At 41.4% G+C, this 27,973-nt stretch overlaps 3 protein-coding genes across 5 annotated transcripts in view; 2 read left to right on the plus strand and 1 right to left on the minus strand.

Moving 5' to 3' along the window:
* sncaip (synuclein, alpha interacting protein) overlaps positions 1-8,389 on the plus strand; it is a 23,343-nt gene extending 14,954 nt beyond the window's left edge. Inside the window, exons 9-13 of the mRNA XM_088336660.1 lie at positions 1,161-1,274; positions 1,349-1,474; positions 2,499-2,668; positions 2,748-2,801; positions 5,303-8,389. Of these exons, the coding sequence (XP_088192786.1) occupies positions 1,161-1,274; positions 1,349-1,474; positions 2,499-2,668; positions 2,748-2,801; positions 5,303-6,026 (1,188 nt within the window). The 3' untranslated portion in view covers positions 6,027-8,389. The remainder of the gene's footprint in view (positions 1-1,160; positions 1,275-1,348; positions 1,475-2,498; positions 2,669-2,747; positions 2,802-5,302) is intronic.
* Positions 995-26,850, minus strand: rnf214 (ring finger protein 214). Of its 3 annotated transcripts, XR_015850556.1 has the most exons (9): positions 26,223-26,850; positions 23,333-23,571; positions 22,083-22,216; positions 20,995-21,223; positions 20,733-20,930; positions 19,437-19,993; positions 1,323-1,464; positions 1,170-1,222; positions 995-1,010 (listed from the first exon to the last, which is right to left on the minus strand). XR_015850556.1 is itself a non-coding variant. In XM_088336662.1 (6 exons), the coding sequence occupies exons 1-6, from the start codon at positions 26,293-26,295 to the stop codon at positions 19,433-19,435; spliced, it is 1,434 nt and encodes a 477-aa protein (XP_088192788.1). In that variant the 5' UTR covers positions 26,296-26,849; the 3' UTR covers positions 18,956-19,432. The 3 variants fall into 3 exon arrangements, 2 of the variants coding, with proteins under 2 accessions (XP_088192788.1, XP_088192789.1); XM_088336662.1 differs by lacking the exons at positions 995-1,010; positions 1,170-1,222; positions 1,323-1,464 and having other exon boundaries at positions 18,956-19,993; positions 26,223-26,849; XM_088336663.1 differs by lacking the exons at positions 995-1,010; positions 1,170-1,222; positions 1,323-1,464 and having other exon boundaries at positions 18,956-19,993; positions 26,247-26,848.
* Positions 26,506-27,973, plus strand: part of snx2 (sorting nexin 2) — a 32,773-nt gene continuing 31,305 nt past the window's right edge. The window contains exon 1 of the mRNA XM_088336661.1: positions 26,506-26,727. Within this exon, the coding sequence (XP_088192787.1) occupies positions 26,626-26,727 (102 nt within the window). The 5' untranslated portion in view covers positions 26,506-26,625. The remainder of the gene's footprint in view (positions 26,728-27,973) is intronic.

A 27,973-nucleotide genomic window follows, 5' to 3' on the forward strand; every position in this document is an offset into this window, starting at 1 on the left:
AGAAGGGTACAGCTCAAAAATAGCATATAGTATATGCCAGCAGCAAGATGGCGACTTATTTTAGTCATCAAAGTCAACAACAACAAAAACTTTCTTTTGATAGGCGCTGGATTTCTTCCTTTGACGGTACAGATGCTACCCTACTTACGGATGAGAATTTGTTCGTAAGTTGCTTCAGTGCTATATTTTGTATGTTTAAGGTTCATACAAGTATGTTTAAGGATTGTATAAGTAACCTGTATTGTTTTGTACAAAAAAATAAACATTTCATAGAATTAAATGCTCTATAAAGATAAATAAAGTTAAGTTTAACTTACTTTTGGAAGATGAGCTTGAAGAGTTAGGCAACTTCCTTCTCCATGGTAGAAAGTGGCCTAAAAAAGCGATCCAACCATTTTCTCAACCGCATCAAGCTTTCTTATTCCACTTTCATTTCAAACGAAACGGCTCGCCTCTTTACACTTTACACCAACCGTATTAAATGGATGCACGAGAAATTAAACATCGAAAATGTCAAAGTTCTTAGAGCGCTGGAGATACAGTATGGAATATTTACACACGAACTAAGAAAGGGAAGTGGATTTTTCTTCTTCGAGGTAGATGCTGGGTGACCTTTCACAGCGCCACACGCCGATAGCGGCGGAAAGAAGCACTCCTGACATTGAACATCGGGGGTGAAAATGTATTTGTATTTAGTGAATTGGAGTTAAACTGATAGTTTGGTAAGCATTTTCTTTATCCAATTAATAACTTAAGTAAAAGTAATTTCATGCTGTGTAGATCCTCCACAAAGGGGAAAAAATGAATAAATAAATGAATAAAACCGCAAGAGAGAAGCCCGACCGGCCTGACTTAATGATTGACATTTTAGATCTTACCTCTAGTCTACACATGCTCATTCTCTTGGCTACGTAGGTGCAAAGCGCAGATGCTTCACCACCGAGCGCAGACTCCATGCCAATGAGAGCGCTGCTGCCCACTAATGTAGTGGAGATGCAATGCACTTTATTCTAGGACAGTAAAGAAATAAAATTAGCTCCATGTCAAACGCGCCCTCCTTGGCAGAGCTTCGTGCCCCCCTTTGCTTCTCCACTATTTGATAATATAAATATTTCAAATGGATTGTGTCCTTAACCCATCATGCTCAATTGTGTTTGCAGAACGGTCACCTGGAATGCGTGCGTTGGATGGTGAGCGAGACGGAGGCCATCGCCGAGTTGAGCTGCACAAGAGAACATCCCAGCTTGATTCATTATGCTGCCCGCTACGGACAGGTAACGCACTCTCTGTAGCTTTCATTCCCGATGACCTCCCAAATTTACCAGAGTGAGCGTGTGTGTGCGTGCAGGAGAAGGTGTTGCTGTGGTTGCTTCAGTTTATGCAGGAACAGGCCATCTCCTTGGATGAGCTGGACCAAAACGGCAACACGGGCGTTCATGTGGCTGCGCAGTACGGCCACCTTACCTGTATACAGGTACGAGGGGGTAAATGGGTGATTGTCAAAAGAACGGGTAGCTCATTCGCATCAGTGTTGTTAGGAATTAAATATTAAAACGTACCGTTTACCAAATTGTTCGAATTCGTTATCTGACTCCGATAACCAAACACAACCTACAATTTATGCGCGCTCGTTTCTTGATGGAAAAGATGAACAAGAAAAGCCGATATTTTCACACAAGGGCAGATTTAATTTCTTTAACAATTTAACTAAGTGAACTCCATCGAAATCGGCCGAATTAGTCGAATTTGTGTCGTCTGAGTCTCTGGGAAGCCTTTTCTGAAGTCCTCCAGCTTTTTCCTCTCTGCCCACGTTTCCCCGCAAGATGGTGTGCCGGCTCCTCCCATGGGCGTGCCAATGAAACAACGTGAGCTCCACCACCTCGCCGCGATGTCTGGAAAACTCAAAACAGCAGAAAAGCGTTTCTCAAAACAATGCCTGCCGTCCTCCGTCATCAGGGCCTTTCTGCGTCGTCTGATGTGCTGACTATCTTATCAGCCTGACGTCCCGTTCCCGCCATTCCTGTAAAAAATATTTCCTACCAGGGTGCCCTGAACTTTCACTGCTCATTGAACTTAAGCCTACTCGGTGAAAATCTTCATTGCAGTCAATAAATGTAACTTGTATTCAATCGTATAAAATCCTTTATAGTCAAAAGTATAAAATCCTTCAGTGTTATGGAATATATTTGAAATTCCTACGATGCTTGACACATAGAATGCAACACTCTAGGATCAGAAATAGCCAGGATATACATTTTAGAATTCAATGAATATTCTTTCCTATAGGCTTCCAGCGGATGCTTGAAAAGTCTTAAAAGGCATTAAATTTATTATTTGAAAAATAAGGTCTTAATTGGCATTAAAATGTCCTAAAAACGTCAACACTAAGATTAAGGCATATTTATCAATTGTTTACATCTATGAAACCGGGACATCCCCCGCTTTGCTCCTCTTGACTGAAATCTGCGACTGATGCGGCATCTGTGCATTGCGGTTAGACGCTGGTGGAGTACGGCTCCAACGTGACGGTCTCCAACCAGCAGGGCGAACGACCTTCGCAGCTCGCCGAGCGTCAAGGTCACAGCACCTGCGCTCGCTACCTGGTCGTGGTGGAGACGTGCATGTCCCTAGCATCGCAGGTCGTCAAGCTGACCAAGCAGCTCGCAGAGTCAGTGCGGGACGGAACGAGACTGCAAATGTTTAAGTCCCGTGGCCACGGTTGACTAAATGTGCGTGTGTGTCCGCAGGCGAGCTGCCGAGAAAGCGACGTTGCAGAAGCAGTTACACAAACTTGACAACAGGTATTACACTTGCAAACACGGAGGCATTTTTTGCTGGGGCCTCAAGTCAAGTCATGTTTATTGGTATAGCCCTTAATCACAAAGAGTCTCAAAGGGCTGCACCGATAAAGGACTATTGCGAACTACAGACTTTTATGACACCATCCCCTGATCTAAAACCAACATGAGAGCAAATGATATACAGGTATTGTCAACATAAAATATAGGTCATTCATATGCTATAGAATAGAAGTGTGTTTTAAGCCTAGATTTAAACATTTCCACTGAGGTTGCAGATCGAATCTCAGGGGGAAGAGCATTCCACAGCACCGGGGCCCGAATGGAGAACGCTCTTGAACCTGCAGATCTCTTCTTGGCTCTTGTGATCACTAGTAGACCAGCATTTTCAGAGCAAATGCTCCAGACTGGAACATAGGGGGAAATTACATTTGATGAATATGAGGGAGCAAGTCCATGCATGATTTTGTATACTACCAACAGAACTTTGAAATCACATCCTAAGCTAACAGGGAGCCAATGCAGGTTAGCTAAAATCGGGGTAATGTGATCAAACTTTCTTGTCTTAGTTAAAAGCCACGCTGCAGCTTTTTGTACCAGCTGATGGCTCTCGATTTTGGACTTCGGGAGACCGGAGAGTAGTGCATTACAGTAATCGAGACAGGAAGTAACAAACGCGTGAATTATAATCTCCGCACCTTGAAACGGAGTCTGGGTGAGGCTGGGCCGCATCAGGTTTCTCACGATAAAAGCTTTCGTACAAACATTCCAATATTCTCAAATTTATTTCTTTTTTTAAGACAAAATAAGATGGAAAGAATAACAAAACATTTTAAAAATTTGAAAGGAAATCAATCAGGAATAAATAAGATAATACAGTGATGATACTACAGGAGATATAAACGACCGAAGAAACCACATATGCTGTCATTGCTCTCTAGAAAAAAAAAAAAAATTATTCAGTTTGACTTCCAGTATTAAGAGTTTTTTAACTCTCAATTTTCTAAGCATGAGTGCAACAGAGAACATGAACTGTTCTGAACATGGCTTCCTTCTCTTGCTTCTAGAAAAACGACCAAAAAAAGACTTGAGAAAGGAGCAAAAAAACGAACCTTAAAATTGCCACCGACCCAAAAAAAATGATTGAAATTACCCAGGAAAAACCAGGAAAATGACCCCAAAAACAAAAAGTAAGAAAAATAAGATGAAAAATTTTGAACAATGTACTGAAAAGTACAAATAAAACTTAAAAAATTCTGAAAATGATCAAGACTTACTTAGTAAAGTATATCTTACTCAAAAGGAAAAAAAAGAAACCTATTGGCCTGCAAATGGGTCAAAAAACAACCCAAAAACCTCAACTGGAAAACTACACACCAAAATTGACCAAAATCACACAAAACATTTTTTTTTTAAATCTCATAAGTTATAAAAGCATTCTATCCTCAAGGGTGTGGTAATCAAAGACCAGCAACATGATTGGCTCATAGTGACAATGGTGTAAACCAGGGGTGTCAAACTCATTTTAAGTCGGGGGCCACACAATAGAACAAACATTCTGTCGGGGGCCGGACTAGTAGATTAAAGAGAAGGAAAAAGAGAGATAAAGAAATAAGAGAAAGAGGGAGGGACACAGAAAGAAAAAGAGAGCGAGGGAGAGAGCGTGAGAAACAAAAGATAAAAAGTCGTGAGAGAGGGGGAAAATAAAGGGAGAGGAAGAAAGAAATCCAAAGAGAAATAGAAAGACAGAAGGAGAGAAAAGAGAAAAGAAAGCGCCAAGGGTATGAAGAGAGAAAGAGAAAAGGAAAAAAGGAAGTTAGAGCAAAAGAGGTTAAAAGACACAGAGAGAGAGAAAGAGACAAAGAGCAACAAAGGAAGAGAAAAAGAGAGGCACAGAGAGTGAAAGAGACAGAGACAGAGTGGGAGAAAAGAGTTGGAAAAGAAAGAGAGAGAGAGAAATAAATAGAAGTACAGTGTCTTTGTGAGAGGCACCTGGCTTTGACAACATCAAGTTCACATATTTCAACTTGCAGCTTGTTTTTCTCTTGCGCTTCTCTGAGTGTTGTCTCGCGGGCCTGATCCGGCCCGCGGGCCGCCTGTTTGGCACCTGTGGTGTAAACGGTGCATAATAGTCTAAACAACATACACTGCACATTTTCCTTAGTAGTATTTCTATTGTAGTATTTTTGTTTTGTAGTATTACGGCAGTAGTGTTTTCTTTTCAGATTTAAATCAAAACATTAGTTTGCTGATTTTAAGCATTAAATATGATATTTGGTATTTTTAGTAGTATTTTGGTAATACAAAACAGTTGCAATGGGGAAAAATCTGGCACCAAAAAGAAAACATCTTTTTTTTTATATATTGTCATGATATTTTTCCCATTTTCGTTTGTTGGGCCGTATTGCAACACCTGAGGGACCGCATGCGGCCCACGGACTGTAGTTTACCCACCCCTGATCTACTGCGTCTGGTCAGCTATAGCAAATGTGTCTTCTCCTCAGCGTGGAGGCGTGGCCTGAAATGATGCTGAGCGTGGAAGGCACCCCGGCGGACGGCGATTGGCTGGTTCGTCAGGAGGCGGGGTTACGCCACGAGACCGGCGACGCCCCCAGGACCGCGCCGCACCGCGGCGCTGCCTCGGCGGAGAAGCGCGAGCAAAAACTAGCGCGTCTCAAGCAGATGACGCAACGCTCCCTCGGCCAATCGGATCCCGACGCTCCGCCCAGACCCGATAGGCCGTCCCACCTGCCGATCACCGACGAGGAGCCCGCCTCCAAACACCTCCACCTGGCCGCGAGGAAGCACCCGCCCCCGGCCGACAGGAAGCCGAACTCCAGGCAGGTGGACGGGGTTCCCTTCAGCCCCCCGGAAGCGGCGGAAGCGGGGGGCCACGTGGACCCCGAAGCCCCTGGCACCCCAAAAACGGCGGCCACCAGTCCCAAAAGTGCCCTCAAGTCGCCTTCGTCCCGCAGGAAAACGGCACACAGCCTCAAGCTCAGGGTCACCTTCAATGAGCACTTGAACCAGGAGGCGGAGCCTTGTAAGCCACCGCCCACTAGCAAGGAAGCCACACCCACGGGAACCTCGGAAGTCAAGAGACCCTTCGGGGCCCTCAGGTCCATCATGGAGACACTCAGCGGGAACGCGAACAATAACAACAACAACGCGCACAGTACGGCGCACAACCAGCACAAAAGCAAGAACAGGAGCACCACCAATGTGTGAACTGTGTGAGGACTCGGGAGGAGGAGAGGTGATTTATGGTAACGAATTAAAGCCTCTCTTCTGTAACCAAATCTAAGATAAATAAGACCGTATGAACATTTCGCGGTTCACAGATACCTTAACCACCCGGATCAGCAGGCCATCACTTCCTGTGGTGCGTCTTGGGCAAGTACAGCCTGGCGTTAACCATCCCTCTCCAGGCGTTATTTTGTTTTATAGGGGTTTGCTCTCGCACGTGAACAGATTGTTCTGGTTTCCAGGGGGAAGCCTACTGATCTGACTCGGATACAGCACCTTCATCGTCTGTTCACCGTCGTTTTTCAGTGTTTACGTCTTTTGCATTTCTGTGTCTGCGGAGAGTTGGCAAGACATTTAGAGGCGGTTCATTATTTTGATAGGTTGTAAATTGGGCCATGAACCACAACAGCAGTACGGCCTTAAGAGTCTGGAGTGGCACATTAAGAGAGAGGCAGAAAGTCAAAGAAGAACGATAACGGGTGGATAATAAAAGAAAAAATCAGCCAGAGAAAAACTCGGCCAAACCTGAGCGTAACGATTGGCATTTTAGGCTCGACCCCAAAAAAATCTGCTGTTCTTAAGGGGATGGTGTTTTATATTTGTCCACTAGATGTCGCTGTAATGTGTTGCGCAGGCAAAAAGGAGTCCAAGGAAGACTACAAATACGGAGACTGATAGTGAGCAAAAAGCAAAAGCACCCTTTTTCTTCCAATTTTTACCCAAGTTCTCAGAGACAACAAAAAAAAAACGTTTTTTTTAAAAGGAATAAAAAATAGGGAAGAAGGAATAATCAAGAGATGGAGAAAAAGAAAAAAGGAAGAAAACAAGGAAATTAAAGAGAAAAGAGACTAAAAACAACAACAAAAGCATTTTCTTATTTTACTTTCATTTTTCTCTTTTTCATTTTTCTTTTCCTAATTTTTATTGTTTTACTTTATACCTTTTTTCATATTCTTTTTTTTTGTCCTTTTTTCTATTCTTTTTTTCTTTTTATTTTATTTAGTTCTTTCCCTATTTTCCTTGGGTTTCGCCTTTTGTCTTATTTCTTTTTTTCTAATCTTTTTGTCCCTTTTCCCCTTTTATTATTTTGTTTTCCTTTTTTTGTCCTTTTTTTATTGTTTCATTTTTTATTTTCCCCTTCTTTCCACACGTAATAAGGTGTGTTTTATGAGTCTCCGCATTTTATCTTCTTCCGATGTGCTTTTGGCACTCGTTTTCGCCGGCACGATAGAATTCGGCAACGTCTAGTGGGGAGAATAACACGCTGCCCCCCCGCCCCATCACAACCACTGATTTTGTTCACGCTCTTTTCAACAACTTTATATTAAGCTGTTTGTCACTTTTCTCAAAAATGCATAATCATGCACACGTTTTATAGCACTGAATGTCAAATTTTGACTTCAATTTTTAAAATCAAGCTGTTTAACATGGAAACGTCATTATCCATGTCATCTTTTACCACGGGGGTCAGCAACCAGCCTCTCTACTTGCCACTTGCAGCTCTTTGGCGCTCCCTAGTGGCTCTCTGGTGTTATTTATTATTTTTTTTTTTTAACTTTGATAATGGAAAAATATATGGTTTCTGTAGGAGGACACAAACGTTCCTAAAGTTTTCCAATATGCATAAATCAATGCAGTTGATGTTTTTCTCCAAAGAAAAAGTCAGCGAGAGAAGAGCTGAAAATACAAAAAGGAAAGTTGACTGTGAGGGCTGGCGGTTCTAAGACAAGTGGAATTTTTTTTGTTTTTTTGCTGGAATCTGAAACAACTGTGTTTGCCTCATTTGCTAAGAGACTGTTGCTGTTTTCAAAGAATATAAGATCAAGAAGAACTGCCAGGCGATAAGACTTTTCAGTTTTTGCAGCGGCAGACCTATTTTACGTTGTTTATTTTTTTGTTTGTTTTGGTCCAATTCGTCTTTTTCAACATATTGTGTTGACCACGTCCCCTTGTTTTAGCACTACATGTATTTTATTTAAATTATTCCCACTGTTTCCATGGCAACACTGATCAATTTTGGAGGGAAACGTGATGAGAATCAAGTAACCTATTCCCCAATCATGGGATTTCAAGAGTAATAATCAGGTAAGGATCTTTTTTTTCGCCGCCACAAATATTTTTCCACAAAGGCTTTTATTTTGAAATCATTTTATACGTGACGTCTCCTTTTCCCACACATCTTTATTTAAACACGTTATTTCAACACACGCGCCCTCTAGCGGACGCCCAGCTCGCTACACATTACACTTGCTGTACGGCCAATATTTAACGCACGGGCAAATTAGCCGAATGTTCGCACTTTTTTCTCATAAAGAGACATTAAAGGCACACGGCTTGTTTTAAAATGGAGTGTTTTGTTTTGAAATGAGCCGATATGAGTTGACAAACTTGACTTTAGCGAGAGCATGGGTAAACATTTATTAATCGAAACACTCAAAATTCTGTTGTTTGTAAATACAATAACGTGTAACACTGACATCTAGTGGTTAAGGGGGAGAATGCCCGGTTGGCTCCCTCTATAGTGCAATGGTCGGGAATATTTTTGACCCAAAGAGCAATGATAGCGAAATATTTTGATTTTTTCTTTGCGCTTTTCCTTTAGAATCCTATTTTATTGGTGAATTTCTCTTTAATATAACGAGCCTCTGAACGTTTTGGGTGAACACATCGACTTTTGTGTCCGCCCCGCTGTTTGACTGACAGCAAACCAGCCTATCACAGTCCTGACCAGTGTTCCCTCTAAACTGCGCGCGTGCGCAATTGCGCACTGCTGGCACATTCTCAGCGCACAAGAAAATCGAGCCAGCGCACAAAAATGAGGGCTCAAAATGGCTAATTAAGAAGCGAATTAAGTCAAAGGTACAGTGCATGAAGGTAAAAAATACACGGGTTCCCCTGACGTTGCGTCCTAAATGTAGTATTTTGAAGTCGAGTCGAAGTAGAACGAAGTTGAGTAAAGTTAGTAGAGTTTGTCGAGAACAGGCTTCTTTCGCCCTGTTTTATTCCTGGACCCTGGCTATTTCAGCTGAAAATGAAAATCTCCATTCTGATTCCTGAACATTGGTCCTGACCACCCAAACACAAAGCCATCCCTGTGATAGCATTTGCTGTGTGCTGTCTGCTGCAGAACACAATGAAGCTCCGTGAAATCAATGACAATAGAGAAAATTCAATTGATCCGCGAAGCAGTGAACGAGTGATCACCAAAGCGAAAAGTAAATATCCGTTTGTCTGTTCGTCGGTGTGTCTGTCCACCCCCAAAAATGGGAAGGAGTTTGGATATCTTACTCAGGCAGTCAGGGCAGGTTACCATAGATGTGAAAAATGCCCCCAAAAAGTGGCTCAGCATTTTTGGTTTTGTTGACTAAGCATTTTCCCCAGACTTATATCCAACGCTTCCAGACCAGGACAACATTGAATATCAACTCTCTCTGGTAGGTTACCCCAGATGTGAAAAGTGCCTTTAAAAAAACCCGACTCTGCAGTTTTTGGTGTCGCAGACGAAGCAGTTTTTCCCACATTTGGGCTAAGTCTTACTCTTTGGGTTTTCCATTCTCATGACCCAGAATAGGTTCACATCTCTGACTCAGCATTTTTTGTTTTGTTGACTCAGCATTTTTTCCAGACTTACATCCAACGCTTCCAGACCAGGACAACATTGAATATCAACTCTCTCTGGTAGGTTACCCCAGATGTGAAAAGTGCCTTAAAAAAAGCTGACTTTTCATTTTTTGGTTTCGCTGGGTTTTCCATTCTCAAGACCCTCACTGAACCGGTCAAAATAGGTTCACATCTCCGACTCAGCATTTTTGGTCTTGCTGACTCGGTGTTACTCTTTGGGTTTGGGTCTGTTTGGGGTTTCGCATCTCGACGCGGATGATGCTCTAAGGAAATGCCAAAATAGGTTCACATCTCCGACTCAGCATTTTTGGTCTTGCTGACTCGGCGTTACTCTTTGGGTTTGGGTCTGTTTGGGGTTTCGCATCTCGACGCGAATGATGCTCTTAGGAAATGCCAAAATAGGTTCACATCTCCGACTCAGCATTTTTGGTCTTGCTGACTCGGCGTTACTCTTTGGGTTTGGGTCTGTTTGGGGTTTCGCATCTCGACGCGAATGATGCTCTTAGGAAATGCCAAAATAGGTTCACATCTCCGACTCAGCATTTTTGGTCTTGCTGACTCGGCGTTACTCTTTGGGTTTGGGTCTGTTTGGGGTTTCGCATCTCGACGCGAATGATGCTCTTAGGAAATGCCAAAATAGGTTCACATCTCCGACTCAGCATTTTTGGTCTTGCTGACTCGGCGTTACTCTTTGGGTTTGGGTCTGTTTGGGGTTTCGCATCTCGACGCGAATGATGCTCTTAGGAAATGCCAAAATAGGTTCACATCTCTGACTCAGCATTTTTGGTCTTGCTGACTCAGTGTTACTCATTGGGGTTTGGGTCTGTTTTGGGTTTCGCATCTCGACCCGGATGATGCTCTAAGGAAATGCCAAAATAGGTTCACATCTCCGACTCAGCATTTTTGGTCTTACTGACTCGGTGTTACTCTTTGGGTTTTGGGTTTGGGTCTGTTTTGGGTTTCGCATCTCGATGCAGATTATGCTCTAAGGTTTTGCCAAAATAGGTTCACATCTCCGACTCAGCATTTTTGGTCTTGCTGACTCGGTGTTACTCTTTGGGTTTTGGGTTTGGGTCTGTTTTGGGTTTCGCATCTCGATGCAGATTATGCTCTAAGGATATGCCAAAATAGGTTCACATCTACGACTCAGCATTTTTGGTCTTGCTGACTCAGCGTTACTCTTTGGGTTTGGGTCTGTTTTGGGTTTTGCATCTCGACGCGGATGATGCTCTAAAGAAATGCCAAAATAGGTTCACATCTCCGACTCAGCGTTTTTGGTCTTGCTGACTCAGCGTTACTCTTTGGGTTTTGGTCTGTTTTGGGTTTCGCATCTCGACCCGGATGATGCTCTAAGGAAATGCCAAAATAGGTTCACATCTCTGACTCAGCATTTTTGGTCTTACTGACTCAGCGTTACTCTTTGGGTTTTGGGGTTTGGGTCTGTTTTGGGTTTTGCATCTCGACGCGGATGATGCTCTAAAGAAATGCCAAAATAGGTTCACATCTCCGACTCAGCGTTTTTGGTCTTGCTGACTCAGTGTTACTCATTGGGTTTTGGGTTTGGGTCTGTTTGGGGTTTCGCATCTCGACGCGGATGATGCTCTAAGGATATGCCAAAATAGGTTCACATCTCCGACTCAGCATTTTTGGTCTTGCTGACTCGAAGTTACTCTTTGGGTTTTGGGTTTGGGTCTGTTTTGGGTTTCGCATCTCGACGCAGATGATGCTCTAAGGAAATGCCAAAATAGGTTCACATCTCCGACTCAGCATTTTTGGTCTTGCTGACTCGGTGTTACTCTTTGGGTTTTGGGTTTGGGTCTGTTTTGGGTTTCGCATCTCGATGCAGATTATGCTCTAAGGAAATGCCAAAATAGGTTCACATCTCTGACTCAGCATTTTTGGTCTTACTGACTCGGTGTTACTCTTTGGGTTTTGGGTTTGGGTCTGTTTTGGGTTTCGCATTTCGACGCGGATGATGCTCTAAGGAAATGCCAAAATAGGTTCACGTCTCCGACTCAGCATTTTTGGTCTTGCTGACTCGGTGTTACTCTTTGGGTTTTGGGTTTGGGTCTCGAGCCATTCTACTCCAAGCCTTCGTTTCGGTTAGCATTTAGCCTTTTTCGAGCGGCTGCCAATTCCGAGATCCTGTTAGCACGTCGCCTTTAACCGGACACACGGTCTCCCAGGTGCTGTCCAATCGATGACGGTGAATTTATCACTTTGACTCGTGCGCTCCTCATCCGCCCCTTCGTGTCGCCCGCCCTCCCGCAGGTGTCGATGGTGGAAAACTAGCTTCTCGTTTTTGTCGCTCGTTTGGCTAATTGTCACGTATCATATTCCGGCGTGATAGAGGGCACCATTAAGCCCGCACGCATTAGGGCCCCGGCGGGAGGGGAGCGGCCGAGGGGCGGCATCACAGGCCAATTTGCCAGGCGGACCTCATCAATCCAGTCTGCTAAGTGGACCTTTTTGACGCCTTTTAAACGAGCGCTAGCGCTCGACCCGACCGTAGCATCCATCTGGCAAACTCGCGGCTTAGCAAACGTCTCAGTGGACTTTTCAAAGATTTGTGGACAGAGAAAACATTTTTCACTCGCAACACGCGTCGGAGAAAAAAGTCTCGGGGTTCAGTTTTCACTTCGTGATCCAGGGCAGGGCGTACGGTGCCTTGCGAAAGTATTGGCCCCCAAGTACTTTTTGTCAAATCGCCGTATTTCAGATTTCAAACTTCTAAAAAAATAACTTAAAATATAAGAACACAATCGGGAAAAGAAACTAAATCTATTTTCGAATTGAAACGTAGGGGTTGCAAAAGTATTGCCCCCCCCCTTCGAGTTACTACGTCGTACAAACTCCTCCTGCAATCAAAGCCAAGTCTTTTTGGGAATGTTTTGAGAAGTTTTGTCCATTCTTCTTTACAAAACAGCTCAAGTTCCTTATGGTTCGTTTGTGCATGGCATTTTTCAGATCTTTCCACAAATTCGCAATGGTATTGAAGTCTGGATTTTAGCTTGGCCATTTTAAAACTTTTGTATTATTAGTTTTAAACCGTTCCAATGTGGATATTTCTTTAAGTTTAGGGTCAATGTCCAGTTGGAAGGTGGACCTCCGCCCCATTTTTTGCCAGAATTGCCCTGTATTTGCTCTATCCATCTTCCAATCCACCGTCTTCCCAGTCCCTGCGGAAGAAAAACAACCCCAGAGCATGATGCTGCCACCACCATGTTTTACAGTGGGGATGGTGTTTTCAGAGTGTGTGCAATGTTACTCTTAGGCCAAATGTAACGCTTTGCGTTTACCCCAAAGTTCAATTTTTCCTTTTTTTGACTACTTTTTGACTATTTCGTTCTCCATTTTTATTTTTTACTCTGTTTTTCTTCTTTTGTTTCTTCCTTTTTCTTCCTTTTTCTCAATTTTCCTTTTTTCTTTTATTGTTTTTTTCCCCCTAGCTTTTTCCTTTTTTCATTTAATTATTATTGTTTCTTCTTTTTTCCTCATGTTTTTTTAATTCTTGTTTCTTTTCCTAGTTTTCTATTTTCTTGCTTTCCCCCCTTTTTCTTATTTTACCTGCTTTTCTAATTCTTTTTTCCTTTTGTTTTTTTGTTTCTGTTTTCACCGGCATTTTTGTTATTTTGTTCTCCATTGTCTTTTCTTTTCTTTTTCTTTTTTGTGTCTTTTTGACTACCTTTATAAATATTTTTCCTTGCCTTTTCCTCTATTTCTATTTTTTCTCTTGCCTGTTTTCTTCTTTTTCTTTCTTTTTTCGCTGGCATTTTTTACTTCTACTTTTTTTTATTGCTTTATGATTTTTTTTTTTCCTTTTATGTGTTTTATTCTTCTGTTTCTTCTTTTTTCCCTCTAGCTTTTTCTATTTCTTTTCCCTCGTTTTGATTTCTGTCCCAGCTTTTATAAGTTTTTCTTTTATTGTTTAGTTTCTTTATTTCACAGCTTTTTTTCTTATTTTGTTCTCCATTTTCCTTTTATATTCTTTTAGTTCTTTTCTCCTCGCTTTATAATTCTTTTTCTTTTTTGCTTTAGGCTGAAATTCTTATTTTTTGGCTTGTTTTCTTCACTTTTCTCTTCTTTTTTCTTTTATAATTTTGTTTCTTTTTCCCCCAGCGTTTTACTTCTTTTTTTGCTCTATTTTCTTTTATCGTTTTTTTTCCTTTCATGTGTTTTTATTCTTCTTTTGTTCATTTTTTCCCTCTCGCTTTTTCTATTGTATTGCTTTTTCCCCCCTTTTCTTATTTTTTTGCTTTTTTACTTTTTCTTTTATTGTTTTGTTTCTTTCTACCCTAGCCTTTGCTTTTTTTCTTGTTTGAATAGTTTTTTCTTCTTTTCTCTCTTTTCTTCTTCTATTGTTTGTCTCTTTTTTTTTCATTTTTCAGACTGCCCTGACCACTACATCCATTTTTCTTCTGGTGGGCATTGCCCACTCATGCCACCCGTCTGCTAACACTCCTGGTGGATCCTCAAGTCAGACCAGTTCAGAACCACTGCATTAAGAAGGTCAGCAAGCTACGCTCAGGGTTGGGTAGGGTTACTTTAACTGGATTACTTTCAATTACTTTTGGATTACTCCAATATCGAATATGCTAATAAAAGACAAAATAAACTAAATATTATGACTCACAACAGGTGGTAAGCTTTCTCTCCTGGCTTTGATCTCTGGCAAAAACTAACATAAAATGCCACAGAAACAAAATGAATATTTGGTATTGGAGTCATCCAAAAGTAATTGAAAGTAATCCAGTTAAAGTAACCCTACCAAACCCTGGCTATGCTAAGCGCTAACCGGTATTCATTCAGGTGCTAAACTGCAATTTGCTTATCAGACAGCAGTTAGCATCCGGAGGTCGGAGGCCGAAATGCAGCTAATTGGTTGCGTGTTGGGTGAGGAGGCGGGACTTCGTTTGACAGGCGGGTTAAGGAAAGGGGTGGGGGGCAGACGGGAGGGGGGGTGTATATATAGATTTTCCCGTCTCTTGGTTTTTTTTCCGTATTTATGTGCTTCCGTTAGCCAGTCAATCACATTTAATTGACAGCTCTGCGCTGGGGGGCCCAGCCGGGATGACAGGACTTTAATGCCAGGAGGGAAGGGGAAGGGGGGGGGAACCCAGCCGGACGAGCCGGGCAGGGGCGGGGACGGCGTTAATTGATGTAACCTCAGCCATGATGGATGCTAATCAAAACAACCTTTCAGAAAAAAGTCGTTAACGCGAGGCAAGAGGATACCAGTAGGGGGCGTCCTCTCCGCGGCTGTTTCGGGGGTCCGCGGGGTGTCGCGTCACGCGGTCGATTGCGGTTGACGGCGAGCGTGAGAACACCTTGTTAGCGTGTTTGTCCGCCGCTCCCGTAGGACGCCGCTAAAGCTACGCTAAGATACGCTACGTCGACCGGCGAAAGTCAGAGGCGCTATCCCGTTCGGGGAAGATTCCCGGGGTTACATTTTTAAAAAATAGATATTTATAGAATAGAATAGAATATACCTTTATTGTCATTGTTACAAAATGGGTTAACATATTGTGACAACGAAATTGGGCATGACACTCCAGTTTTACACATTATGCTCACAAGCCGTAGTTTGTTGAAACGTGTACAGCATCAATCAAGGTTCCGATAGAAGATTGGATTCGGCTGCTTGGAGTGGTCTGTAACCACCCGTTTTGGCTAATGGAGCAGATCCCACAAAAGTTGACTTGACTTGTTTCAATGACTTTTGGATGACTCCAATAGCAAATATGCTCATAAAAGACCAAAGAAACTAAATATGAATAAAATGATGACTCACAACACGTGGTAAGCTTTCTCTCCTGGCTTTGATCTCCGGCAAAACTAAAATAAAATGCGACAGAAACAAAATGAAAATAAATCCAAACAGCTTGCCGACATCATTTTTGCCGTTCCGTGTATTCCGTTACTCTCCAAGCCTGCACAAAATTTAGTAATTGTATTCATATTTGGTTTATTTAGTCTTTTATTAGCATATTTGGTATTGGAGTAATCCAAAAGTAATTGAAAGTAATCCAGTTAAAGTAACCCTACCCAACCCTGTTTATTTGTGACGCCCTTAATCACAAAGAGTCTCAAAGGGCTGCATAGATCAAAGACTATTGCAAACGACTATGATGACACCATCCCCTGATCTAAAACCTACATGAGGGCAAATAATACACGTTATCAACATAAAAAATAGGTTATTCATATGCTATAGAGTAGAAGTGTGTTTTAGCAAATGTACTGTAAAAATATGACTATAAGGCGCACCTGATTATAAGCTGCGTACAGCACATTTTGAAAGGAAAAATGATTTTGTACACACATAAGCCGCACCTGACTATAAGCCGCACGTGCCCACATTGAAACAGGTTTACAAAGAAGGACGGTACACAGTTTTGTTAATAACTGTACCTCACTCTTACTTTTACTGCTCAGGCGGCCATTAGAAAACATGCATCAATAAGCCGCATCGTTGCATAAGCCGCAGGCAGGGTCGTTGCTAGGTGTTTGGGTGCCCTAAGCACAAATGCTCGATGTAATATTTAGTGCCTCTGTGGTACAAAAAAATATTTATTCAGTTAAAAAAAAAAAATTGTCAACGTCATGTTTGTCTGGCATCTGCTTTTCTTTCGCATTAGCCAACAGTGCCCTCTGGTGGTCAATTATTACACATTGGATAAAATACAAAATTGAATATATAACACTTGGGTGACTTTGCGGACGTTTAAAGAAGCTTTAACTGCTTGAGACATGACATCCAATTTTATTGTACGCATTTTCATAAATAATAATAAAATAAAAATGTCATGACTTTAAAATCATGGAATCAATCATCTAAATTAATGTTTGTGTGCAATTTTTTGTTTAGATACTTTCCCTTTAAATAAATAAACTAGTGGAAATGAATTGAATTTGTTTTCAATTTTTTACAAATATATATATTACCCTGTACTACTAGCCCATGAACAGACAATTAGTATATCCCAGCATGCTCTTCGTGTCCCCTTCCCTCTCTGTAAACAGTCTACTGTATGGTACCGCTACAAAGAGCTGTCATTCACTATGAACCCCATGACAGACATGCAAAAAAATGGACAAGGAGAAAAGAGGAGGAAGAAACTTTTACTGGCCATCGAAACAAAGCGAGGAATAATAGAAAGGAATGAAAATACACACCGCAGGAAGAGTTCAGAGAGGACCAGGAGGAGGACCCAGCCATCATTCCATTAGCCCAATTTAAAGACATTCGGGTAAAATTCCATGAAGTCTCAGAATTTGTGGAAAGCAATCATATAGAAAAAGTGTCGACAGGTCTGGCTCATTAGGATAACGTCAAAACCCAGTAAAAGCAGACGTCGTTGGATCAGTTTTTCAAGATGCACAAGGCAAAAAAAACTGCTGAGGACCAGTAAACAAAGAGGCCCATTATAAGGAAATGAATATTTTTATCATTTCCTTTATCTTTATACATTATGCGCCTCTCATTTTATGTTTATTGTGGGGTAATCTAATTTAAATATGTATTTGTTTCATGTTCTAATGCCAATTTATGATTTATTTTAAAAAGATTTACTTTTGCAGTGCTTGGAACAGATTAACACATTTACATTCAAAAAGTGTCTCTACTTACAAATGTTCCAGGTTACAAACTACCCCTAGAACGAATTGAAAATTGCAATTTTCTGCAGCATATTTGTTGAAAAACACCGGCATACGCTAATGCTAGTTTTTCTTCATTTATATATATATATATATATATACATGCAGAGATCTACATAGTATATTTCTTTATATTTGTTTTTAAATAAATAAGTCACTTAAAATTGTTTTTTGAAACACACAATTTCATATCTCATTTTGTAGTATTACTGTAGTTGTATTTTGGGGTATTCTTAAGTACGGTATCTTTATAGAAGTGTTTTTTAAGTGTTTCTGTAGTATTTCCATAGTAAAATTTAGCAGTACTGTATATCTGTAGTATTTTTGTAATATTACTGTCATTGTATTTTTTAGTATTTCTGTCGTAATAATTCTGTAGTATTTTTGTATTAGAGTATAACTGCAGAGGTATTTTTGTAGTATTTCTGCAGTAGTATTTTTATTGTCGTATTTTTCTTATTTCTGTAGTATTTCTATCGTAAATTTTTGTAGTATTTTTGTAGTATTTCTGTTGTAAAATTTCTCATAAGATTTTGGTATTGCAGCATAACTGTTAGTGGTATTTTTGTAGTGATTCCGTAGATATTTTTTGAAGTACAGTATGTCCACAGTATTTTTGAAGTATTCTCATAGTAAAATTTAGTACTTAATCTGTAGTATTTTTGTAGTTTATCTGTTATAATATTTCTGTAATTGTACTTTTGTATTATAGTATAACTGCAAAGGTATTTTTGTAGTATTTCTGCAGTAGTATTTTTATTGTCATATTTTTCTCATTTCTGTAGTATTTCTATCGTAATTTTTTTTTAGTATTTCTGACTAGTAGTAGTATTTTTGTATTATAGTATAACTGTTAGTGGTATGGTTTAGTGATTCCGTAGACGTTTTTTGTAGTATTTTCACAGTATTATTTTTGAAGCATTTCTGTAGCATTTCCATAGTAATATTTTTGTAGTATGTCTTTAGTATTTTTGTAATCTTATTGTAGTTGTATTTTTGCTGTGTTTCTGTTGTTATATTTCAGTATTTTTTTCTGTATTAATATAGTATTATCTTTTGGACATATTTCTTGAATGTTTTCTTTTTAGAATAAAAGCTAAATAATTTTTGAGCACTAAATCAGATTTTTCGCTTTGTAGTAGGATTTTTGTAGTATTTCTCTAGTAGGGTTTTCGTTGTAGCACAGAAAAGGGATAAAGATGGCACCCAAAAAAAAATACTTTTTATGAGTAGGACTTGATTTACTATGATAAATATATTCATTGTATTTTGACCATTTTCGTTTGGCGGGATGAAAAAGCCAGCCTGCGTGCGTGTGGCCCGCGGGCCGTAGTTTGCCCACCTCTGCACTCATGTTATCTTTGTTATGAGGTCATCATAAAACATCAATGGTTCAAAATAAGATTTATTCCCCCTACCCAAATAAATCTTCAATATTAGAAAGTCTGCACTGCAATATTTGGATGCAAAGCTAATTAGCGTTAGCACCAGTGTTCCCTCTCAGTGCACAAGAAAATCTGGCCAGCGCACAAAAATGAGGGCTCAAAATTACTAATTCAGAAGAGACTTAAGTCAAAGTTACAGTGCATGAAGGTAAAAATACATGGGTTCCTCTGACGTTGTGTCCTAAATGTGGGATTTTGAAGTCAATGTCGAACGAAGTTGAAAAGTAAAGTCGGTAGAGTTTGTCGAGAACCGGCTTCTTCGGCTCGGCTCACTTTCGGGTCCTAAACGGCTCTTCGGGTTGTTTTTGCTTCTTTAATCCATACACGACCAAATATTACGTAAAATTGTGCACAAAATGACTTAAAGGAATGGAGGAATAGAACAAAAAAGAAAAAAATACCAAAATGAAAAAGTAGTGAAAAAGCTGAGAAAAAAAGAAACAAAAGGAAGAGAAAAAGAGAAGGACAAATTTTGAAAAAGCCAGAAAAAAAAAAAAGAAATGTCGCAAAAAAGTAAATAGAGAACAAAAAAGAAAAAAGTAACAGCTAGGAATAAATACACACAATGAGTTTTTTTTCTAAAGGAATTTAATAAAAAATAGAAAAAAACTGGGAAAAACGGTCAGACCCGTGGAAAATGACAGGGAACATTGGTTAGCACGCTCACCTGCTCAGACAGAACGGGCAGGATTTGCTCCCGCTGGACTGGATCCAAAGCCGGATGCAGTCCTTGTGGATGTTGTGGGTGCAAGGGAACTGGTAGCGGCTCTCCGAGTCCACGGTCTTCTGGCACATCAGGCAAAATTTGGGCTGCCGGGCGGCTGGGACGGTCGGTGGCCCGTTGGCCCCTGCCAGCAGCAGGCCCACTTCGTCGGCCAACCGCTCGACCATCATGCCCGAGAGGGTCCCGCGGCTGCGTTTCACTTCCTGCAGCAAGCCTTTCAGCTGTTCCCTGGTGCATTGTGGGAAACGCGCGCCCAGCTTATCGAGGACTTTGTCCAGAGGGTTGGTAGATGTGGCCGTTGGTGGCAGCGCCGCGGTGGAGTGGCTGAAGGGCGGGGTTGATCTAACCTGGGGCGGCGGGTGGTACTGTGGGTTTTTTAGGGGTGGGGCATAAAAACGTGGGTGGGGGCGCGGGGGCTGAGTCAGGTGGAACATGGGTGCTTGCTGCGGGGGCGGCCGAGGGTTGATTTCTGCCATTATCTGCCTGAACTTCACTTCGGCCTGGAAGAAGACAAATAATCAAAAACAGATTGGCTTCAACCGGATATTTACTACAGAGAACCAAACCTGCCAAATGCAGAAATAACTGGATTTTTAAAACGTTGTTGTTCCTTGATATCCACACCCTTTAGGCTGGATCTGCTTCTCTGTACAGGGTTCTTACAGCTTAAGGCAGGGGTGTCAAACTCAGGGGGCCACACGATAACAACATTTTGTCGGGGGCCGGACTACGAGATTAAAGAGAAAGAAAAAGAGAGATAAAAGAAATAAGAAAGAGGGAGGGAAAAGGAGAGAGGGTGGGACAAAAGTAAGGAAAAGAAAGAGAGGGAGAGAGCGTGAGAAACAAAAGAAAAGTCGTGAGAGAGGGGGAAAAGAAAGGGAGAGGAAGAAAGAAATCTAAAGAGAAATAGAAAGACAGAAGAAGCGAAAACAGAAAGGAAAGCGCAAAGGGTAGGAAGAGAGAAAGAGAAAAGAGAGAAAAGAAAAAAAGGAAGTTAGAGCAAAAGAAGTTAAAAAGACGCAGAGAGAGAAAGAGAAAAAGAGAGACAGAGAGTGAAAGAGACAAGAGACAAATTTGGATTTCAGACTTTTTAATGCCAATCAAGGCCTTATTTTTAGAATATTGAATTCAATGCCTTTTAAGAATATTCAAGGATCCACGAAAACCCTGTCTGTATCTCCGACCGGTTTTTCTACATATGGCAGGATCGGTCCTCTCTAAATGACAAGTGTATGTTACCATGGGTATGTACGGAAGTGCGGGCACATTGACGCGTGGCAGTGTCTCCAACTCCCCTCCTAACTGCAGCTGCACCAGGACCTCCTGGAACCTCTTCTGCAGCGCCCCCATACTGTTCCGTACCGCCGCCTCCTTGCTTGCCCAGCCGCTCCTCTCCTGATGATCGCCCGGCCGCAGTGACGACACATAATCGGACACCTGGAACGCATTTAGCCGTGTTTTGTTTATTCCGGATCTTCCGCATCCTCCACGTGAGTTCTACCTCTTTGAGCCAGGCCTGGATGCGTTCCATGGCGACGTCTCTTTGCGCCTCCACGGCGTCGACCTGGTCCCGCAAGGCCAGATCCTCAGCGTCTTTGGCCTCCTGCTTAACCCTCTCCAGAACCTCCGTCAGGTCATTCAGCTCGATGTTTGAGCGCTCTTGTTCCTTTTGTTCCTCGCTCTTTAGCTCGGATAGCTTACTCTCACTTTGCTGCAGCTCCTCGGACAGTCTGTGAACGGATGAAGTGATCCGCAGGGGTTAAATTACCGTAAATTCCGGACTATAGAGTGCACCTGATTATAAGCCGCACCCACCACATTTTAAGAGGATAACCGCTTTTGTACTTACACAAGCCGCACCTGTATATAAGCCGCATGCGCCCACATTAAAACATGTAACATTATCACAAATTTAACCCAAACCCTAATTTGAGTACCGCGATTTTAACTGAACATAAAGTACACAGTTTAAAAACCACAGTCGGCAAAATGAACGGGAAATGATACCGGTACTTAACATTTGATGCAGACCTGCAGAGTCCAGGTCCCGTTAAAAGTAATCCAAGGGAAAAAAGTGTATATTTCCAAAGGTACGGGTGGGAAAAATATATATCCACTATTGTCTGCCGTGTCCACAAAAACTCACTTTTACCGGTCCCCACTTCCCGTCATCCCCCGCGTCTGTTACGCCCCTTCTTTTTAATTGGTCAGTGCAAGACTTATCAGAATAAGTGTCCAAAATATGATTTAGTAATTTTTTAACTGCACAACTGTTATTTAAGGTCAACTGCATCTTGTTTTTAAGTTTTGGGCCAAGGCAATAAGGTCTGCTCCGAAACCGTTAATCAGGGATGCAATAGCAAAGCGAAGCCACCAAAGAGCAGTGTTGACGTCATTTTCAAGCCAACTTGTAGAGAAACACGGCAACTATTTCAAGCATTTACAAGTACGTCACCCAAAATTCATGCACTTTTCAATCCGTGAAAACACATTCAAATTCAATCATTTTCAGGGATTTCAAGCACCCCTACGAAACCGGTGTTATTATTTCGCATTCGGAAACAAGCAGCTTATAAACGGAGTACATACTTATCTCTGAGCTCCTCTGCACGGTTTTTCTCAGAAACTGCTTCCTCCTTCTTGGACAATAAGGCCTTGCATGCTTTTTTGGGCTTGTTCAGCTGCAGCTTCACTCGCAGCGAGCCCAACTTCTCCAACAAAACCTGCAACAAAACACTTATTTCCAGCTTCTACATTTTATGACTCATTGAGTTAAGCTTATACATGCTTCATACACTTTTTTCATGGCCAAATTGAAGCACTTTTTGAGGATTTTCTCGGCCAATTTTCCAATTTTTCCAGTACCATTTAAGGAAAAAATCCGATCTGAATCACACAATTATATCTGCGATCGTGCATGTGCATTTATCAAGAATTGATTTTAGGATCTTGAGTAAATCGCTAATATATTTGTTTTTTTAAACAAATCTCTCCTGATATAGATGTCGACAAAAAGTGTAATATGTAGCTGAAATTTTCAGTTGCAGGAAGTTCTCCAATTACAATTTACCACTGCGAAACGCTACCTTCATTTTTTACATGGCCCATAACAAATGTCCATAATTGATTCGTAATCCTTGCAGAAATACACATTTATTCATTTCATAGTTCTCTGTTTAGGTGTAGCATTTAGCAAACAGCTCAAACTCTTCTATTCTGAAAAGTTGGATGTCTGCTTTTTGCATAATTTGCACAATGCTGTGTGTGGATTTGTTCCATGTTTTAGCCTTCGTTTGTATTTTCCATTTTCTAGTTGGCAGCCTCCCGGCATCTCGCACTTCTTGGGCACTTGTAGGGGGCAATGACACTTAACATGAGAACAGCAAATACAAACAAATGCCACCTGCCGTTGATCACGAGGAAAAAAAATCAATGGCAAAGTAAAACCACCAGAGCAGGCTTGTTGGTGTCATTTTTAAGCAGACTTGTTTCATTTTATCACATCTAATGTCGTGGTCAGACTTCCAAGAAACACGGCAACAATTTCAAACATTTCTGCACCCAAAATGCGAGCCCTTTTCAAACTTTGAAAACACAACTTTAATATTCAAGCATTATCAATGATTTCACACACCCTAGCACTTAGCCTTTGTCTTACATATACACCATTTATCGTTAGGCTGTTAGTTTATACTGTATCACACATAATTAGAATCCAGCATTTCTTTTCACACTCAAATTTAGCTCAGAGTAGCATTCAACCTACGCGGTCAATGTCTACATGGAGTAAGCATGTAGCTAATTGAGACCGCTTCGATACGTAGCATTAAGCCTCTGACCTGATGCTGCCGGGTCGTGTCGGCCTTTTTCTTCTGCATTTGCGCGATCTTTGATTGTCGCTCGGCATCCTCGCGTTGCCATTGCGCTATCTGGTTTTCGTGCTCCTCTATTATCCCCTGGCTAGCCTCCAACGCCGTCTTCAACTGTTGCTCCCAGTCCGCTTCCGTGCTCACACCAATATCCGTTGTACACGGCGCAGTCGCATCTGTCTGAATGGACTTTTCATGGTTGATGAGCTCTGTTGAGAAAGGTGGTTTAGAATTTTAGTTTTGAAAATCATGCGGCCCTCAAGAGTTGAGTCTTAAAGTCAGATGGGCAGATTTACTGTAAAGATGCAATTAGGTAATTTAGTTGACCTCTAACATTATTCAAAAGGATTGTTCTGTGATTTCAATGTATATCAATTACAGACTTTAAAGTTAGTACAGTAAGACCTCGGTTATCGCGGTTAATGGGGACCAAAACCACCCGCGATAAGTGAAAATCCGCGAAGTAGCACCTTCAAAAAAAGCTAAGCCAGGAAGGCTCTCGACTTACTCTGGCCGTACTGAGTGTACTGGTAGCCCAAGGCTGCCACTGCTGGGTCCACGCGGCTTCCGCTTCACCGCCCCCCTAACCCCCACAGGTCCCCCCTACCCCTTTCCCCCCCATCGAGGGCCGTGTAGCGCCATGTAGAGCCATGGCGGCCCGAGCGGGAGACGTGACGTTGGTGACTTTTTCATCCGCGTTAACAAATGCATTTTGTAGATTACGATCGCCCAATTATTTTAATTAGCTCGCTTTATGGTTACAATAAGCGTATTATATAGAATACGATCGCTTTTGTCGGAAGCGCAGCAGAATGCGCGTTCACGCGAGGGGGGGAGGATTCTGTACGGGAGTCGGATTTGGGCACAACACCGGGAAACGAGAACGGAGCGCCGTGCTAGGGTCGTCGGCCGAGGGGGATTCCCGCAAAAAGTAGCGACGCTCCTTAAAAAAAAATAAAAATAAAAATTACCATTACAGACCGCGAAGCTCTGAATCCGCGAACGTCGAACCGCGAAGTCCCACTGTACTACATTTTATCGACTGCATAAATGTACTTGTTGGTTATAAACGTGCCTAAAACAGGCACTGTGCGTATAGGGCTGTGTATTGATAAGGTTTTAGCGATTCAGATTCCTTATCTATCCCTCCTTATCAATTCTCTCATCGATTCTCACTGTAGAAAAATAAGTACTATGTGGAGTTGGGTTTCCAGGAAAGGTAGAGTTGGATGTCATCCGCGATATTTACAGACAATATGGCCTAGAGGGGTGGTAGGTCACGGAAAGGAGGGGCCCCAGGACAGAGCCTTGGGGCCCACCTGTGGTTCCTGAAGAAGGGTCATAAGGACTTAAGGTGTATTTGTATTTCGTTTACCTTTTCAGTCATATTGCAACAAAACGAACATAATAAACAAATCACCTAAAAAAATGGGGATGGTAGGTTGAAGCCAAAGGCTTGTAAGAAACCTGTCCCCAAAATAACTTTTCACGCTTCTTTAATCAATTATATAAACAAATTATTATTTATTATTATTACCACATTATTGAATTACAACATATACAGTAATTTACAGTTTGAGAAATTATTCTTTTCACATCATCATGTACAAATTGAGGGCGATCTGTGACATAGGAGCCACTGGAAGGGGGTGTTGGTTACAGATATAGTACAAAAAGGTTTTATTGATAGAAAAATAATTTAAAGATGAGCTTGACTGTTAGACGAGGGCCTTTGCTGTACCTGCAGCTGCACAAAGGTTACCTGCAGCCTGATTCCAACTGCCAATCGGGTCATCTAAATTACATGGATTGAAGTTTTGGACCGAGACGATGCACAAAACAAAACAAAAAGAAATAATCTAAAATGTAAACATACCCACTTTTAAAAATGTCAACATATTTGTTTTGGGGGGTGAAGTTATATACTATTTTATATGCCGTTTTATTCCACTTATACTCAAGAATACTTGTCCTAAGTTTGACCACAGCCTTGAGTGCAACTCTTCAGAAGGGTGTCGTAAACCACATTTGCTTTGGAATGTGTCTTTGGTTTCTGTCAGATAACAATGACTTATCACTTCGCCTGGAGGGTAGGGCGCTGACCTATCACCTTTCTCCCAAGCTTCAAAGGACTATTGGGAAATTTGCATCGACACGGCGCGGACCAATCAGACAAGACACGTGAAGTGTCTTCGGAGTCAGGTTTCAGTTTAGTAAATGTTAAAACCTTACAGGGGTTACATTTTGGAATATGATAAACAATGCCAATGTTAAAAAATTATATATGCTCAAAAATTTGCCCCTTGGGTTGAGTTAAACATGTCATTATTATAATTTTTCTTTTTACTTCATTTATTTTACCCTTTTTTGTTTTCCTCTTTATTTATGTCTGTTCTCTTAAAAATTGTTCACTTTGTTTCATAATGAAACAGTAAACACTACAAAGTTGGAACGTTCATGTCAATGAGGGAAAGGCGCCACCAGGCTGTTCTTGCCCAAGACACACCACAGGAAATGGTACCCTTATGGTCATAGTGGTTAAGGGATCCACCGAACCCTGTCCAGTAGTACTAAAATTGTATTTTTTATTATTTACTTATTTTTTTAGCAATATTACAGCAGTTGGATTTTTGTAGTAAAGCACTTGTTTGTCATGGGATCAAGAAGTTGAAGGTTCAATTCCTTATTGGTGTCCTGGTTAAGGGATCCATGAACTGTTGTGAAATTGTAATATTCATCTAGTTGTGGTCACTCTGGTTAATCTACGTCCGGTTTTTCCAAACTATCAGACCTTTTCAATCCTTACATCAAAATTCAAGCATTTTCAAGGATTTCAAGCACCCGTACTAACTGTAGATACCTTTCAGAAGTTTGTGCATGTTACCTTCCGTAGTCTTGTCCTCAAACGACACCAGCTTCTCAACTGCTTCCATGTTAGCAACTTTTTAACAGCGCAAAACCCGAAAAAGAGTTTAATTTTTGTCACTCGGGTTAGGAGGAATTAGATATATAAAGTTACGTATATTTTGGCATAAACTGGACGGCTCGAAAACGAAATCCCGGTCTTGTAGTTGTCGCTTCCTGTTTGCAAAGTCATTTCCGGTCACATGACCAAACTAGCCAACCAATTGGACTCCTTAACCCCGCCCCTCTCGCTTGTCAGCGACTCCACGGCGGAGGTTAGCTCCAGGCTGTTGTAGCCGTTAGCTTTCATTGTGAGTACTCTGTTTACAATTTTCAACCACAAACGGTATATTCAACCAATGGCGGCCACTGTCGGGGACCCTCTGCCGAATTATAGCGACTTTCAGGAGGTGGAAGATGCCGAGGACCTGTTCCCGGACTTGGCGGGCGGCCCTGGCGAGGTGAGATGAATGAAGATGGAACTGGGATGGGCTATGTTGTTTTGTCAACAGCAGGCTAGTAGAGGATCCCTAAAATACCTTCTCTCGTATAGATTGGACTCTGTCAACAAAAATATGTGACTTGTTTTTAAATAGTGCTTGTATTAGGCTGAGGACGTTCTATTTTGACACTAAAAACGCATTGTGAAGTCTTTTTTGTCAGGTGACGGTCACGCAGGTGGGGATGTGGCGTTCAAAGACATTTGGGAAACATGAAAACCACGTTACACAAAGTTATTCTAATAAATCACTTCTACAGACGTCAGCATTTTGCAAACGATGGAATTTGTTACGTTTTACACCCGCTCTGCAACATTTTTGGGGAGCTTGACTAGAATTATAATTTTCTTTGTCATGGATAACGTGATTAGACGTAGCTTTTCATGGATAAGCATGAAATGAACGCTTTAAAGATGAAAGAAAAGAAAAATTACATGGTCAGGGTTGGGTAGGGTTACTTTAACTGGAATACTTTCAATTACTTTTGGATTACTCCAATACCAAATATGCTAATAAAAGACAAAAGAAACTAAATGTGAACAAAATGATGACTCACAACACGTGGTAAGCTTTCTCTCCTGGCTTTGATCTCTTTGATCTCTGGCAAAACTAACATAAAATCAGGGATGTGATTTTTCCGCTAATTCGCGGAATTCCGCTTTTTTTATCTCCAAAAATAAAATTTTAAAATTTCCGGTGTTTTAATTGGTAAAAAAAAACGATTTCGTCTCGACAGCATGCCATTTGAGTGTTTCCGTAACTGAAATGAAACGTACTTGCGATTGGTTGAAGTCTCGTGTTGACCAATAAACGCGCTTGTTATAGGAGTGTGCCATTGTTCATTTCTCACACGTTTTTGCCGGGTGTTTAAAGAAAGATGTCCGTGATCGAACGCAAAGATGCTCCGCGAGCTAAAGAAATTGATAAGATTGTAAAAAACAAGTTTCGATGGGACTGGTTGGAGAAGGAATTATCTACGAATGTTGGAAAGAAGACTGTGACGAATTTGTTCAATGACTTTATTCGGAAGATCGATCGTGCCGGGAAAGCACTTTGCATTTGGTGTCATGATACCATCGACTATGGTGGGAGAGGTTTCAAAGCTCTTGAAAGTCACGCAAAGAGCAAAAAACACGTGAAAGAACTCCAGTCAAGAACGACAAATTATTCCATCGCTGGAAGTTTCGGTGCCCAAACGAAAACTCCA

The sequence above is a fragment of the Urocampus carinirostris genome, chromosome 5 (genome assembly GCF_059441175.1).
Source record: "Urocampus carinirostris isolate Australia breed hairy pipefish chromosome 5, RoL_Ucar_1.0, whole genome shotgun sequence".
Classification (NCBI taxonomy): domain Eukaryota; kingdom Metazoa; phylum Chordata; class Actinopteri; order Syngnathiformes; family Syngnathidae; genus Urocampus; species Urocampus carinirostris.

Bases quoted from the DNA above. Each gene is read 5' to 3' on its own strand.
- rnf214 (XM_088336662.1), bottom strand. From the start codon at position 26,295: ATGGAAGCAGTTGAGAAGCTGGTGTCGTTTGAGGACAAGACTACGGAA. The intron at 22,217-23,332 runs GTCAGAGGCTTA...GTTTTGTTGCAG, and splicing joins ACACGACCCGGCAGCATCAG to GTTTTGTTGGAGAAGTTGGG. The intron at 19,994-20,732 runs GTAACATACACT...GTCTTCTTCCAG, and splicing joins CACTTCCGTACATACCCATG to GCCGAAGTGAAGTTCAGGCA.